General features: G+C 43.9%; 5 protein-coding genes across 6 annotated transcripts in view; 2 read left to right on the top strand and 3 right to left on the bottom strand.

Moving 5' to 3' along the window:
- LOC110181547 (Calcineurin A at 14F) overlaps positions 1-1083 on the bottom strand; it is a 29644-nt gene extending 28561 nt beyond the window's left edge. Inside the window, exons 1-2 of one of the 2 annotated variants that reach the window (XM_086835909.1) lie at positions 714-1067; positions 28-152 (exon numbers count right to left, since the gene is read on the bottom strand). The gene's annotated coding sequence lies outside the window, so the exon portion shown is untranslated. Of the gene's footprint in view, positions 1-27; positions 153-713 lie in introns of both variants that reach the window. The other variant, XM_086835908.1, reaches the window with a different exon arrangement.
- Positions 1084-3092: 2009 nt separating this feature from the next.
- Positions 3093-7494, top strand: SMC3 (structural maintenance of chromosomes 3). The gene is made up of 5 exons (XM_020949378.2): positions 3093-3243; positions 3318-3432; positions 3499-3638; positions 3763-6882; positions 6948-7494. Exons 1-5 carry the CDS (start codon positions 3229-3231, stop codon positions 7158-7160), a joined length of 3603 nt encoding a protein of 1200 aa, XP_020805037.2. The 5' UTR covers positions 3093-3228; the 3' UTR covers positions 7161-7494.
- A 562-nt stretch (positions 7495-8056) lies between these two features.
- LOC110181573 (uncharacterized) lies at positions 8057-9623 on the bottom strand. Its single transcript, XM_020949364.2, has one exon. It carries the CDS (start codon positions 8979-8981, stop codon positions 8244-8246), a length of 738 nt encoding a protein of 245 aa, XP_020805023.1. The 5' UTR covers positions 8982-9623; the 3' UTR covers positions 8057-8243.
- On the top strand, positions 9495-11050 carry Ubc7 (ubiquitin conjugating enzyme 7). Its single transcript, XM_020949288.2, has 4 exons — positions 9495-9976; positions 10060-10141; positions 10220-10479; positions 10540-11050. Exons 1-4 carry the CDS (start codon positions 9934-9936, stop codon positions 10656-10658), a joined length of 504 nt encoding a protein of 167 aa, XP_020804947.1. The 5' UTR covers positions 9495-9933; the 3' UTR covers positions 10659-11050.
- A 201-nt stretch (positions 11051-11251) lies between these two features.
- LOC110181516 (inositol polyphosphate 5-phosphatase K) lies at positions 11252-14648 on the bottom strand. Its single transcript, XM_020949289.2, has one exon. The coding sequence runs from the start codon at positions 14323-14325 to the stop codon at positions 12775-12777; it is 1551 nt and encodes a 516-aa protein (XP_020804948.2). The 5' UTR covers positions 14326-14648; the 3' UTR covers positions 11252-12774.
- Between the last annotated feature and the right edge of the window lie 24 nt (positions 14649-14672).

The following is a 14672-nucleotide window of genomic DNA, read 5'->3' as shown; positions in this document are numbered from 1 at the left end:
CTGATATTTTCATTTTTGGGGCTTTACCTTTATGATTTTTGCACTTTTTAACGCTCTTCTGTTGCACACGAAAAAAAAGTTGCGGCACAGAGTTGTCCATACAGCTTCAGCTTCAATTTCATTGCCTTTTCCTTTTTCCACACCAAAGATGACTAATAAAAGTGGGGAAAAAAGGAATGTTGGAGACACACACACACGCACGTGCCGTGTGTGTGTATCATGTTATTTTAACCGTTGCACTCGCGTTTTTTTCTGCTTTCGTTCTTATTTTCAGTTTCCTTTTTCGTTTTTAAAAAAATGTTTAAATCGTGAATCTGGCTTTTGCGTGTTTTCCAGTTTAATGCAATTAAAGTATGTATGCGTTTGCATTCACATGGCAAGCAAAGAAAAAAAACAGAACACAAAAAAAAAACATTTCACGTCTTGGCTCATTCTTATTGGGAATATGTACATACAGCTGTATGTATGCATATGTATATGTATATGTATATGCGCGCGTGCCTCTGAATATGTGTGTGTTTGTTGGTGGTTTGAAGCTGCTTCTCCTCCGCTCCTCCTTTTCCAACCGCTGCTTCCCAAGCCTCCCACTTGCGTCTGTATGCGTGTGTGCGTATTGCACAATTTGACGATTGGGAAAAGCGGGGAGCGGGGACGAGATTAAAAGTAGAACAAAATGGCACAAAAAAAAACGAACAATTCTGCTTGCAATTTACCTTAGCTTCGCTTGCTCAATTTTCTACCGACGCCTTTTCCGTTATTCGTTTTTCGGGTTTTTTTCTTGCTGTTTTAACTTTGCTGATACCGCTCGGAATTTATTTTCGATTTTCGCGATGAGTGGCCAGACGCCAGATATCATATCAGATACCAGTAAACAAACGCGGAGCAGACAAATAGCTTAATCCAGGTAAAAACACACGGAGACACGGAACGAAGATGTGTGTGCAGGCGAAGGAGAAGCTCTTTTTTTTGTAATTTACCAGCACTGTTCTGTTATCGTCGGACCAGTATCGATACTATCGTTGAATTTTGTTTTCAGAACATCGATGTCTTGCCTTCTCTCACAGAGATGTGCCTATTATTAGTGCTGGCAAAACGCCGGACATTATCAATACTATAGATGTTTGGGATTTGTTTTCAAAACAAATCATATTAAATTATATTAAAGGCGACTTGGGATTAAGTCAAATAAAATACATACATACACAAGTAATACTATATTTCAAATTGTAAGATTAAATTAAGAATATCTTATTCACCAATTACATATTGTGATTTATTGTGCCTAGCGCACTTATTTATATGTTTTAAACTTGTCTTAGGAAGACAAATAAAATAAAATCAAAAACATCGATTTTTTTGCAGTAACGATGTTTTATTTTATCTTATTGTATTTGTTTTATTGGTAATAGACATAATCACGAGTTTGTTAATTAATTTATTTTCGTTTTTTAGTCTTCAACAATAAGATAATTAGTAAACATCAAGTTCAATATGAGTTTTTTGTTTAATATGTTAATAATAATAGCTAAAAAAATTTAAATGTAATTTTATTTTATTTATTTTTTAATTAATATTTTTTAGTTGGTAACAAAAAACTAATTAAATTGTTAATAAAACATTAAATACTATAATAATAGTCGGTTTTCAATGTTATAAATGTAAAAAATATCATAGATATTTTTATTCGACCAACGATATTTCTGTGCACTATCCAGCGAAAAAGAAAGGGAAACGTCCGTGAACGAGCAGATATTTTTATTTTTGAATTATATTATATTAATAAAAATAAAATTGGGCACATGTTATCTGACCGCAGAAAGCTTGTTAACTAGGACATATTTAATAAACTAATATTTATTTATAAAAATTAAAAATTTTTTAGTAATGTTGCAGAACTATATAAGAACAAACTTCGGTTATCCGTTTTCTAAGTTTATTTTATGGGACCAAGAATGTTTCTTAACCTGGACATAATTTATTAACTAATGTTTATCAAAAAAAGCAAAATTTTTTAATAATGTTTAAGACCTTTATATGAACAAATATCGGTTATCCGATTTCTAAGTTTATTTTTATTGAGCCAAGTGAATAAATATTTCGCTCTTATTTTTAATACAACCCTTAGTGTGATTTTCATTTTAACTTATTATTTAATTATTATATATATGTTTTTTATTTTGGGTGCATGGAGACATGTTAGAAGACATCGATGTTTTTGCACCTCTACAAACAAGAGCTGGAAGAGCTTCGATGTTGATTGACGATATATCGATGTTGCCTGATTGTTTTATTTACAGAATATATCGATACATTGATATACTTTTCTCATTTTAACAGACTGTATAACACAATTTGTTAATGTTAATTCCTGAGAGCGCTTCATTGCTACGATCGTTACGATAGATGGTTTGCAGTGACTACAATATTTAAATTCTAAGCAATATATTAATTTCAGGACGCCTCCTATTAACAAACAATCCTTGTCTTTTATCCTGGCTGCGTAGCGGGTCCTCTTATCGATTGTTTCTATTAGGCGCTCTCCCTAAACAAAATAGTAAAACTCAGATTTCACATAGTGAACACTTTAACATAACAGTCTGTTACGATGCCAAGCAGAATGGTGACAAAATATATCAAAATATTTAAATATTTCAGCGAAAAATTGCATGTTTTGAAAAATTATAACACCAAAAATTAGTATACGGTGCTTATACGGCTTAAACTTTGAATTTTTAATTATGTCTGATTGCGCCAAAGCTATGTGAATGAAATTTTGCAGTTAGTCTTCTACATACTCTCACTAGTATTTAAGTCGTATGGGGTCGGATCGAACGACTATATCATATAGCTCTCTCATCCTAATAAATGTCATCAAGAACATCTACACTGGTAGGAATTAAGCAATGACGTGTCCTCTACTGCGGTAAGTCTTAACCTTGATTATTATATCTTATAAATATAAATTTAAAATCATACAGCAATTTGTATTAAGGATATCCAGCTAAGTAATTCAAATATTTAACGACTTTATCCGTTTTCCAAGTAAACATCTTATCGATTGTCGTCGATTATCATTCTTTAGCCTGTAACAGCTATCGATGTGTGATATCGATATTAAGTAAAATGGAGCGAGATATTCATTCGGTCACACTGGGTTTTTTGTTTTAATTTTTGTTGTCAACAAAAAGAGCGCGATTTCGTGCAGAAATCGCCGTCTACTATAATAAAATGCACATCAAGCAGGTGAGTGAGCTTGCTGGCCATGCTGCACACACCCCGGACGATAGTTGAAACCGCAACTCTGCTCGCAATTTCAGATTATTATACAAGGCTTTAAGAGTTACAAGGACCAGACGGTGGTGGAACCCTTCGACAAGCGACACAACGTCGTGGTGGGACGCAATGGCTCCGGCAAGAGTAATTTCTTCTACGGTAAGTCATTCGATGGAAAGCGTTGATTTTAATGCTAACATGCGCACTTTCTCCCTATTACAACAGCCATACAGTTCGTGCTAAGCGATGAGTTTACCCACCTGCGTCCAGAGCAGCGCCAGTCGCTGCTACACGAGGGTACCGGAGCCCGCGTCATCTCCGCCTATGTGGAGATCATCTTTGACAACTCGGATAACCGGGTTCCAGTGAGTAATCGGGGATAGCAGGCGAATATAAGGATTTAAACCTTTATTATTCCTTTCAAATTGATTTCCCGCGAAAAGAGCGATGGCCTTAGTTAAAAACAAACACTTTTTTTGTCTTTCCCAGATCGACAAAGAGGAGATATTCCTGCGGCGCGTGATTGGTGCCAAGAAGGATCAGTATTTTCTCAATAAGAAGGTGGTGCCGCGCAATGAGGTGGTTAACCTGCTCGAATCTGCCGGGTTCTCCAGCTCCAATCCCTACTACATTGTGAAGCAGGGCAAGATCAATCAAATGGCCACCGCCGCTGACTCGTATCGGTTGAAGCTGCTCCGCGAAGTGGCCGGAACAAGAGTGTACGACGAACGCAAGGAGGAGTCGCTGAATTTGCTGCGCGAGACGGACGGAAAGGTGGAGAAGATCTCTGAGTACCTGAAGACCATCGAGGATCGGCTGCAGACGCTCGAGGAGGAGAAAGAGGAGCTGAAGGAGTACCAGAAGTGGGACAAAACCCGACGCACACTCGAGTATATACGCTACGAGACCGAGTTGAAGGATACGCGCAAGGCCCTGGACGAGCTCCTGCTGCAGCGCAAATCCTCGTCGGACAAGAAGAAGATCTACAACATTGAGATCCAGAAGGCGCAGGAGAAGATCAAGGATGTGCAAAAGAACCTAAAGGAGGCCAAGAAGAAGGTGCAGGGCACCAAGGAGGAGCAATCCGTGCTAATGACCGAGCAGCAGCAGTTGCTGCGCGAGAAAACCAAGCTGGATCTGACCATTGTCGATCTGAACGACGAAGTGCAGGGCGACAACAAGTCCAAAGAACGAGCGGATCAGGAGCTAAAGAACCTCAAGGTCACGATAGCGGAGCGTGAAAAGGAACTCGATGACGTTAAGCCCAAGTACGAGGCAATGAAGCGCAAGGAGGAGGACTGCTCCCGCGAGCTCCAACTCAAGGAACAGAAGCGCAAGGAGCTGTATGCCAAGCAGGGTCGTGGCTCGCAGTTCTCGTCGCGCGAGGATCGGGACAAATGGATAACCAACGAGCTAAAATCTATCAGCAAGCAGACGCGCGACAAGATCAATCATCATGCCAAACTGGTGGAGGATCTCAAAAAGGACGCCACCTCAGAGAAGGATCTCGGCCAGAAGATCGAGGAGCATTCTTCTGAGCTGGAGCAGTTGCGCCTTCAAATCGATGAGCACAACAAGAAGTACTACGAGCTGAAGAAAACCAAGGATCAACACCAGTCCATGCGTAACGAGCTCTGGCGCAAGGAGACCCAGATGACACAGCAACTGCAAACGCACAAGGAGGAGCTATCGCGGGCGGACCAAGCGCTACGTAGCATGGCCGGCAAGCCAATCCTCAACGGTTGCGATTCGGTGCGGAAGGTGCTGGACAGCTTCGTAGAGCGCGGTGGGCAGTCGGCGGAAATAGCGAGGGCCTACTATGGCCCAGTCATTGAAAACTTTAGCTGCGACAAGACCATATACACGGCCGTGGAGGTTACAGCCGCCAACCGGCTGTTCCATCACATTGTCGAGTCGGAATACGAGGGCACACAGATCCTAAAGGAGATGAACAAACTAAAGCTGCCCGGTGAGGTGACATTCATGCCGCTCAATCGTCTGCAGGTTAAGATACACGATTATCCCGACGATCCTGACTCCATACCGATGATCTCCAAGCTGAAGTACGACGAGCAGCACGATAAGGCGCTGCGCTACATCTTTGGCAAAACGCTGATATGCCGTAACCTGGAGCGCGCCACCGAACTGGCCAAGAGCACGGGACTGGACTGTGTGACACTGGACGGCGATCAGGTATCGTCGAAGGGCTCTCTAACCGGCGGATACTTCAATACATCACGCTCCCGCCTGGAGATGCAAAAGAAGCGCACAGAATACACGCAGCAGATCACCGACTTTGAAAAGAAGCTGGGCAAACTCCGCAACGAACTCAAGTCCACCGAGAACAACATCAATTCGATAGTGTCCGAAATGCAGAAGACGGAGACGAAGCAGGGCAAATCCAAGGATGTCTTTGAGAAGGTTCAGGGAGAAATTCGATTAATGAAGGAGGAGCTGGTGCGCATTGAGCAGTATCGGGCACCCAAGGAGCGCTCCCTGGCGCAGTGCAAGGCCTCGCTAGAGTCTATGAATAGCACCAAGTCGAGTCTGGAGGCGGAGCTGAAGCAGGAGCTAATGTCCACGCTGTCCGTGCAGGATCAGAGAGAGATTGATCAGCTGAATGACGACATTCGTCGGCTGAATCAGGAAAACAAGGAGGCCTTCACGCAGCGTATGCAGTTCGAGGTGCGCAAGAACAAGCTGGATAATCTGCTGATCAACAATCTGTTCCGGCGCCGTGACGAGCTGATCCAGGCCCTACAGGAGATCTCTGTGGAGGATCGGAAGCGCAAGCTGAACAATTGCAAAACGGAGCTGGTATCCGCCGAGAAGCGAATCAAGAAGGTCAATTCCGATCTGGAGGAGATTGAGAAGCGGGTGGGTGAGGCCGTCCAGTTGCAAAAGGCACTGCAGCTGGAGCTGGAGGCGCATGTACGCAAGGAAAAGGAGGCCGAGGAGAATATTAACAAGGACTCGAAACAGCTGGAGAAGTGGACCACCAAGGAGAACATGCTTAACGAGAAAATCGATGAGTGCACCGAGAAGATAGCTAGCTTGGGTGCTTTGCCGCAAGTTGACGCCGCCTATAGCCGCATCTCGCTGAAGAACATCTTCAAGGAGCTGGAGAAGGCCAATCAGCATCTGAAGAAGTACAATCATGTGAACAAGAAGGCCCTCGATCAATTCCTGAGCTTCTCCGAGCAGAAGGAGAAGCTCTACAGACGCAAGGAGGAGCTGGATATTGGCGACCAGAAGATCCACATGCTTATCCAATCGCTGGAAATGCAAAAGGTGGAGGCTATTCAGTTTACGTTCCGTCAGGTGGCCCAGAACTTCACCAAGGTGTTTAAGAAGCTGGTGCCACAGGGCGCCGGCTATCTCATTCTGAAGACAAAGGACAACGACAGTGAGGAAATGGAAAAGGAGGTGGCCAACTCGGATGCTTTCACGGGCATCGGTATTCGGGTTTCCTTTACCGGCATAGAGGCGGAGATGCGGGAGATGAACCAGCTGTCCGGTGGCCAGAAATCCCTTGTCGCCCTGGCCCTGATATTCTCCATTCAGAAGTGCGATCCCGCTCCATTCTATCTATTCGATGAGATCGATCAGGTAAGTCTTTACTTATTCTCTGTCTGAAAATCTTATATCTAACTATTTCCCTATTCCCCTCACAGGCCTTGGATGCCATGCATCGTAAGGCGGTGGCGGACATGATCCACGAGCTGAGCGACACTGCCCAGTTCATCACGACGACGTTCCGGCCGGAGTTGCTGGAGAATGCGCACAAGTTTTATGGCGTGCGGTTCCGCAACAAGGTCAGCCACATCGATTGTGTGACGCGGGAGGAGGCCAAGGACTTTGTTGAGGACGACAGCACTCATGCATAGATGATGGCTACTCTAAGTGAAATCCCACCCATCTATCCATCCATCCATCCATATATCCCGCCTCACCCGTGTCCTAGGTCTAGAAATTTTGTTTCACATTCTTCTCCTTCGATTTATATATATATATATTATTTTTTTTTTAATATTCAATTTTCCTTAACAAGAATCAGAGCTAATTTCGTTTTGCGACTCTCCTCGAAAGCGAGGAATCCGGGAGTTGAGCAACTCTAAATCCCAGATCAATATGTAATAAAGCACATAGAGAAATAATATTAACTATATAAATTATATATTTAAAATAAAAGTGTGTATTAAAAGGCATTTTCAACCCAAATATGATTGAATTGTGGGTTTTTTACTACCATGTCTATTTTTATAATATTCTTCTAGGGTAATATTATTTTAGTCAGAAGCATGCAATGCATTCGACCGTATAAATTGTATATATTCCTGATCAGCATAATCAGCAGAATCGATCTAGCCACCTCAGACAAAAAACTAAAATTTTTTAAAAATTAAAAAAAAATAATAATAATTTTTCTTAAATTTTAAATTAAGTGAGCAGATTTATTAACCCCATAAAAACTAGCAATGAAAAGCTTTCCGAATTAAAATTAATTAATTTTTGGCTTAGTTATGAGTTTTTTAAAATTAAATTTTTCGAAAAAATGTACATTTAAAAATGTATATGCATAAATATCGGTTCAAAGATGGAAATATTTTAAGGTTTGCTATGATCAATTTCTAATATAATCTCTTTAATTCAATTACAAACTGCAAGGGTATATAACCAAGTTAGTATCCTTTCTTTACAAGAATATTGCATCTTAATTCTAGAAAATATATATATACCCCTTAAATACCTTTTTAGTAATTAATTAAATAAATTATTAAGGTTTTAAGGTGAGATCACGGTCAATTACGAAAGCGTCATTTAATGATTTATTAAATACACACAAAAGTCTTTATATAAACAACGTACAACTTAAAGTTCAACTACTAAACGAAGAATATACATTTGCGCTCAAACTAGGGATTCCATTCCTTGCCGCTGGCAGCTGGCAACACCAGCCCCAACTCCTCTCAGCTAGCTACTGCGTCCACCTGCTCCTGGATGGCATTCAGCGCAAAGATGGCCGAGAAGCACATGCCTACGGTGGTCACCTCCAGCTGAGTAATGTTGAAGTGCAATGGGAGCCGCCACAGGATAAAGTGATTGAGCAGGACGAGCAGAGCCAAACCGAGTGACCACCAATGCTCATCGACGACGGCAATGCGCCACAGGCAGTGGACATTCCATAGCACACACAGACCCAGCTGTGCTGCATCCAGTTTGACGAAGGCGGCACCGAGGGGACTGCGACTGCTGCTGCTGTTGTTGCTGCTACTGCCGCTGCTGCCGCCCATCCATAGACTGGCCACGGCCAGCGCTAAGGCTCCGCTCCACAGACCAAAGGCCAGGCGCTCCCAATCGGCGCCAAAGAAGTCGCCCAGACGGGTGGCTGGGTTCAAAGCTTGCAGCTCACCCACTACCAAAGTGACAAACAGAACGGAGGAATACCGACGCGACTTGTCGCATACCAGCCTCTGGAGCGTGCCTGGATTAGGATGTGTGTGCCGCAGCAGGCAGAGCAGACTGTGACCGAAGTAGATCCCAAATGCAGCCATCGCTTGGCATCCAGTGCTCCGTTTCAGTCCCCACCCTGAGCTTACGGCCAGCACGAAGTGGATGAGGCAGAGGGCCAGGCGGGAGGAGCCACCGCTGGCCGGCAGTGGTCCATTTATAGGTGGAAGGCTGCGTGGGTGGTGTTGATGAGACATGCCGGCTTCGGGGGTGGTTTTCCGGTTTAAGTAAGTGGTTCCTTATGGGTTTCTTGCATGGAGGCTAGTTGGTACCGCGCTGCGTCTTTTCCTTGTCCTTGTTTAAGCACTCTGTGGTTAAGTTTCTTAGGATTTAGCTAATTATTCAGTAAAAGTTGTTATTGTTCTGTTTTCTGTTGTGGTTTAAGTAACTCGACAACCCTAGAAGTGTTCTAAGTTTATGCAGTTCTATGTTCGCAATCTGAAGTCTACGTACTCAATTCAGAATATAAGAGGTTAACTAAAAAATTGAATTTTATTTAGTTTAGACAGGCTAAGCCTAAGAGCCATTAAAAGTTATAGCATCCAAAATATACCATTATTTGAATTCTTTATCGATTTTGACCATACTTTATCGTGAATTGGAGCACTGCATAAACACAGACCCACAGGCCTGGCAACCCTGAATTTGGCACAACCATCGATAGTCGCAATAGAACATGCTTAACCACGTCTATTTTGATAGTTGCACAATTAAATGTCAATAAATAAAGCTTCTAAAGCTTAAAAACCTAGAACAGCCCAGTTTCAGAATTTGTGTCAACACTTTTGTGGCCGATACAATATCGATGGTGAAAACTTGTTCAGCCTATCGCCTTTTTCAAAAACATCGATAGTATCGATAGTGACATAGATGTTTTTGCAGCTCTATGTCAAATGCCACATTCAGTATAAATAATTACTACAACGCCTTTTCCTACGTGTCTCCAATAAATCCACTGCCCGAGACGAGGAGCTCTCCGGCAGTTGTGCGCCCCGTTGCGACCACAACGAAGACACCATCTTGGCGTGCCTTGGAGTGGCACGAGCACCAAGGAGAGGGGCAGGAGCTGAGCTGAGACATCGGGTGGAGAAGGAGCAGGAACAGTAGGCAATCGACAGGGGAACGCGAAGCAGAACAAGGAACAAGAAAATGGCTGGATCCGCACTGCGCCGCCTTATGGCGGAATACAAACGTAAGTAGGGCGGGCGGCGAGGACGTCAAAGTCCAAAGCGCAGCGCAGCTAAGTAACCCAGGGTTTCTGCGCTTTTTTTGCAGAGTTAACACTCGACCCGCCTGAGGGCATTGTGGCCGGACCGATCAGCGAAGACAACTTCTTTGAGTGGGAGGCCCTGATTGCGTGAGTACCCCGCTCCGACTATGTTAATCCCATTTGGTTACTCCAGTTCGATCTAAAAATGCCTTTTGCCCTTTGCAGCGGACCCGAGGGCACTTGTTTCGAAGGCGGCGTCTTTCCCGCCCGTTTGGTCTTTCCACCCGACTACCCACTGAGTCCGCCAAAAATGAAATTCACTTGTGATATGTTCCACCCCAACATTTTCGCCGATGGTCGCGTCTGCATATCAATATTACACGCACCCGGAGATGATCCCATGGGCTACGAACTATCCGCGGAACGCTGGAGTCCCGTGCAGAGCGTTGAGAAGATTCTACTCAGTGTGGTCAGCATGCTGGCGGGTAAGTTGTGCCACAATCCCTAAAACCTGGAGAACCGATCGATCAACTCCTTCAAACCAGAACCCAACGATGAGAGCGGCGCCAATGTCGATGCGGCCATCATGTGGCGTGAAAGAAGAGAAGAGTTCAACAGCATCGCCCGACGACTGGTGCGTAAGACCCTTGGATTGCCGCAGTAGAGGTCTGCTGCTGTTGCTGCTGAACCCACAACCATCACCTAAGCAACACACGATTCCACTATTGAGCTCCGACGCCCCTCTTACGAAAATGTTAAAACCATAGTTCCCTCAATGGTCCACTCTTGGACTCCTGGCTGACACAGACACATGGCAAAAAGACGTTTCACATTAGCGGAAAACAAAACCTTGAAGTAACATCCGACATAACCCTCTTAAGTTGTAATCCGGCAATTGGGATCCTTGTTCCAGGCTCTACAGTATGTGAGCTATGAAGCTGCTACAGCTAAGTACTCTCTTATTATCCTGCGGAGAAGGTTGAACATTGTGAAAAGTTCGTAAAACAAATCCTACATATATTTCCTATAAATAAATGTTTATTTTTTATGTTTAAACCTGAGCTCGCAGAATATAGCTCACGTTCTGAGCCGCAATAACCTTTTTTAGATTGCGGATTTCTCGTTCGTCGGTTTTAAGAATATAGAGATGAGTTTGTATTGTGTTAGAACAGGATTTTCTCCACCACATTTTAACTCATTATCATTTAGGGTCCACAGCACAATAATTTTAAGTTTAAAAGACAAAAGACTGCACTCTTAAGTTGCTAGTTTCAGTTTATTTTGTCTGTTATTCGTTCTTTATCTTTCAAGTAACTTGTATCGCTTCTATGTAATCATATATGTATATTTTTACTACATGTTTGTAAATGTCTTCATTTGATTAAGTAAATTGATTAATGTGTACACTGTGATAAGGCTTATGTCTGTGTATATATGTTTGTATGTGTTTTATATATATTAAGTATGTGGAGAAGACATTCTTTAAGTGCTGCTGGCTATCTAATAGCTGGCTCCCGTTGAAGGTCACCACCCAAATTGAATTGACTGAGCTGAGCATGCAAATTCATGCCAGCGTTATGACATCTTCGTCTGCGTTTCTGACTGCATCTACCATGCATCCCACCGAGGTTTACTAGACCAGCAAAGCTTTCACAAGCGCCAATGCTTTTTATGGAGCCACCGTTTCTCTGACGCGCAGTTGCGCTTGGACTGCAAATAACCCATGGCGCACGGTGGGTAGAAAGTACTTTAAATATTTATCTTTTTCAGTTCTACTGATACAGTTTTTTTTATATAAAACCAGTTTTTTTATATATATTATATACAAGAAATAACTTGTGGCTGTAAATCATTTAAAATTCGGAACAAAACTATGATAGAAAGTGTATACATAAAATTGTCAGTAAATTTGCATCTACATCTTTCAGATACATTTTTAATTGTTTTTCCAAGCCAAATTTTTGGGTTAATTTTTAAGATATATATAAACTAAAGTCTTGTGTGGAATTTAAATCGTCCCTTGTAAAAAAATTATTTTATATCTTTCCATATCCTAATAATGAAATTGTCTCTGGTTCTTGCATATTTGGTCTCAGGATATTTTTTCCTTAAAATATATAGTAGTTTTTCTATAAATATAAACTTTTGTAATTGCGTATAGAAATTAATTGTTTCTAAATAATTTCGTGGTTTTAGGAGAAATTTTTGGTAAAAGATTGATTGGGATCGAATGCTATTTTAAGGAAGTATTTATAACCGCCAATTGGAATGGAATTGCCCAAGTATATCTTCGACATACACAAAAATATCACTTATATACATATAGATATATTCCCATTAGATCTAACCTAGAGTTCAGTTCTTGACCCACTGTGCGGGTGTGTCATAGCTTGCGGTGGTTGTGTGGCGTAATTAACCTTTACGAAACCGGTTAAATATTTCCAGTGACAACGTCGTGCACATAAAAATAACAAAATGACAACAGAACCAAAACAGAACGCATGAGCAAACGAAAGCAGGACTCTGGGATTGGTTATTTTGGTCTAGGAAATCTGGGACGGGAATGGGAGACAGTAGAGAACACGATTGATTAACTAATTGTACAATTATTACACATAAAACATATTTATCTGTGGGGTGGGGCTGTATATGGTACTATATATGTATGTATATCAACAGGCATACAAACAAGGCAAACTTAACAGAGTCAATAAAGATTGCATTATATAGCAGGGGAAGGATTGGGACTAAAGTATGAAGATGTCCAGGGCCTCGGCCAGCTAGTCTACATGGTATTCCGTTCGGTGAGGTGAGCCGTGTCGCTTCTCCGCCACAAAAGCGCCGCTGATGCCCGCTAAGCTTGTAACGCCCCTGATTCCTGTGCTCCGGAAGTAGATCAGCACATACTGCTCGCCATGTCGCAGCTCCACATCGTCGGCAAAATCCAGGCGCACCTGCTCTTGGGCATTGGCCTCTTGGTGTCGCCTCAGCCGCTGCCGATTCTTGTGATGATGCCGCCCCCGACGGTGATGCGATGGCGTATCGAAATGATCGGGCTCGTGATTGGAATCGGATGATGAGGGCGATTCCGCTTGATTCACGTACTCGTAGGCGGCATAATCCGCCAAGCTGGCATATTCCAGAGGATAGATGCCGATCCAATCGTTGGGGCCCTCATCGAATTCGGCCTGCTTGCGATACTCCACGGTGTTCTCATCCCCAATTCGCCAGACACTCAGCGGAGAGAAGACCACGCCCGCCACCCGAACGTTGGGATACATCTTCAGCGTGAAGTCACTGGTCACCGGCTTGTGATCACTGATGGTGTACACCGGGTGCGACTTATACGAGCACTGCTCTATTGATAGCTGCATTCCAGGCTGTCTGTTCAGCGGCTGAACGGCGTACATGATACGGTCCGTCCAGGCCGGACGTCGCTTCAGATCGTAGTCAGAGGTGCCCTCACGGAACTTGAAGGTGGGCGGAAAGGCGGGCAGGCGTTCGTGCAGCACCTGGAAGGCCTGCTGTGTTTGTTCGCGTACTTGGTACAGCTGATCTCGCTGGATTAGAGCCTCATGCTGGGCCTCGTCCCGCACCAGATCGCGCACCTCGGTGGCTGAGTCGCCACCCTGCAGCCGGAAGTTGAGATCTCCAAACCAGAAGACATAGTCGTGATCGTAGATCTCCCGATAACGCTTCACATGGTAGTGGTGGTTCTCCAATATCTGACGATAGTCCTCGATTCGCTCTTCCAGCTGATGATCGTGGGCAGCCAAGTGGGCAACCACAAAGGCCAGTCCGCAGCCGTAGAGGGTGAAGCGGACACTCACGGCGCCCTTATTGCCCCAAATGCCGCCGAAGCCGGTGCGCGTGAACTCCGCCTCGATGTCATGCAAATGCTCGACATGCTGGCGCCGCACAAACATGCTGAGGAGGAGCCCCTGCATCTGTTCCGTCTTTACTGCAACGTAATCGTAAGCGCGCAACAGCTCCTTGGCCTTGTGCGTCCACGGATCCTCCTTGAACAGGCCCAGCACCTGTTGCTGTGGCTGCGCGTTGACCTCCTGCAGGCCAATGGCATAGATATCCGGCAGATGGTCCTTGCTGCTGGTGGTGTCATCATCCACGTCCTGCAGCCCCAGCAGCTGGCGCAGCGAGATGTTGTCGGGAAAGCGACTACCCACATTCCAGGTGACCACGTACACCCGATAGGTCTCCAGCTGTTGCTTGGCGCTGCCTTTAGCTGCTGCTGCCTCGTCCACCTCTGTCTTGGATGCCTCCTTCTGCTCCGGCTGGCCTTGGCCCTGGCTCTGACTCTGTCTTTGGCTCATTTCAGTCCGATATTGATAGCCTCCGTTGGCGCGGTTAAGTCCCGCAATCTCAAGGAGATTAAATTATTTGTTCACCTGATTGGGTTTGTTCCCTGCTACCACCGCTGTTTGGTTGCTTTTGTTGCTAAAATTGAAGCAATTTGGAGACGACTGGCAAGTGGCGAAGACGCTGGTCGAGCGGTAATTGGGGAAAATATTGCACCACAAATAGTTTTTAACACTTGTTTGTCAGTCGACAACAACAAAAAGCAAGGCAGCTGCCAAAACAACAACGACAACAAGTGCTTTGAACAACAACAATGAATTACCATCATATCAGAGTGCCAAAATACCGACATGCTTCGCCT

Source organism: Drosophila serrata, unplaced genomic scaffold (assembly GCF_035046125.1).
Source record: "Drosophila serrata isolate PLE 108 unplaced genomic scaffold, ASM3504612v1 contig_276, whole genome shotgun sequence".
NCBI lineage: Eukaryota > Metazoa > Arthropoda > Insecta > Diptera > Drosophilidae > Drosophila > Drosophila serrata.
The sequence above is the reverse complement of the archived record's forward strand: the minus strand, read 5'-3'. Positions and strand labels throughout refer to the sequence as shown.

What these genes read in the sequence shown, in the direction of transcription:
- SMC3 (XM_020949378.2), top strand. An exon ending in ACTCGGATAACCGGGTTCCA is followed by an intron (nt 3,639 to 3,762) that starts GTGAGTAATCGG and finishes TGTCTTTCCCAG; the next exon opens with ATCGACAAAGAGGAGATATT. An exon ending in TATTCGATGAGATCGATCAG is followed by an intron (nt 6,883 to 6,947) that starts GTAAGTCTTTAC and finishes TTCCCCTCACAG; the next exon opens with GCCTTGGATGCCATGCATCG.
- LOC110181573 (XM_020949364.2), bottom strand. Translation starts at nt 8,981, where the DNA reads ATGTCTCATCAACACCACCCACGCAGCCTTCCACCTATAAATGGACCA.
- Ubc7 (XM_020949288.2), top strand. Translation starts at nt 9,934, where the DNA reads ATGGCTGGATCCGCACTGCGCCGCCTTATGGCGGAATACAAAC. An exon ending in CCTTATGGCGGAATACAAAC is followed by an intron (nt 9,977 to 10,059) that starts GTAAGTAGGGCG and finishes CTTTTTTTGCAG; the next exon opens with AGTTAACACTCGACCCGCCT. An exon ending in GAGTGGGAGGCCCTGATTGC is followed by an intron (nt 10,142 to 10,219) that starts GTGAGTACCCCG and finishes TGCCCTTTGCAG; the next exon opens with CGGACCCGAGGGCACTTGTT.
- LOC110181516 (XM_020949289.2), bottom strand. Translation starts at nt 14,325, where the DNA reads ATGAGCCAAAGACAGAGTCAGAGCCAGGGCCAAGGCCAGCCGGAGCAG.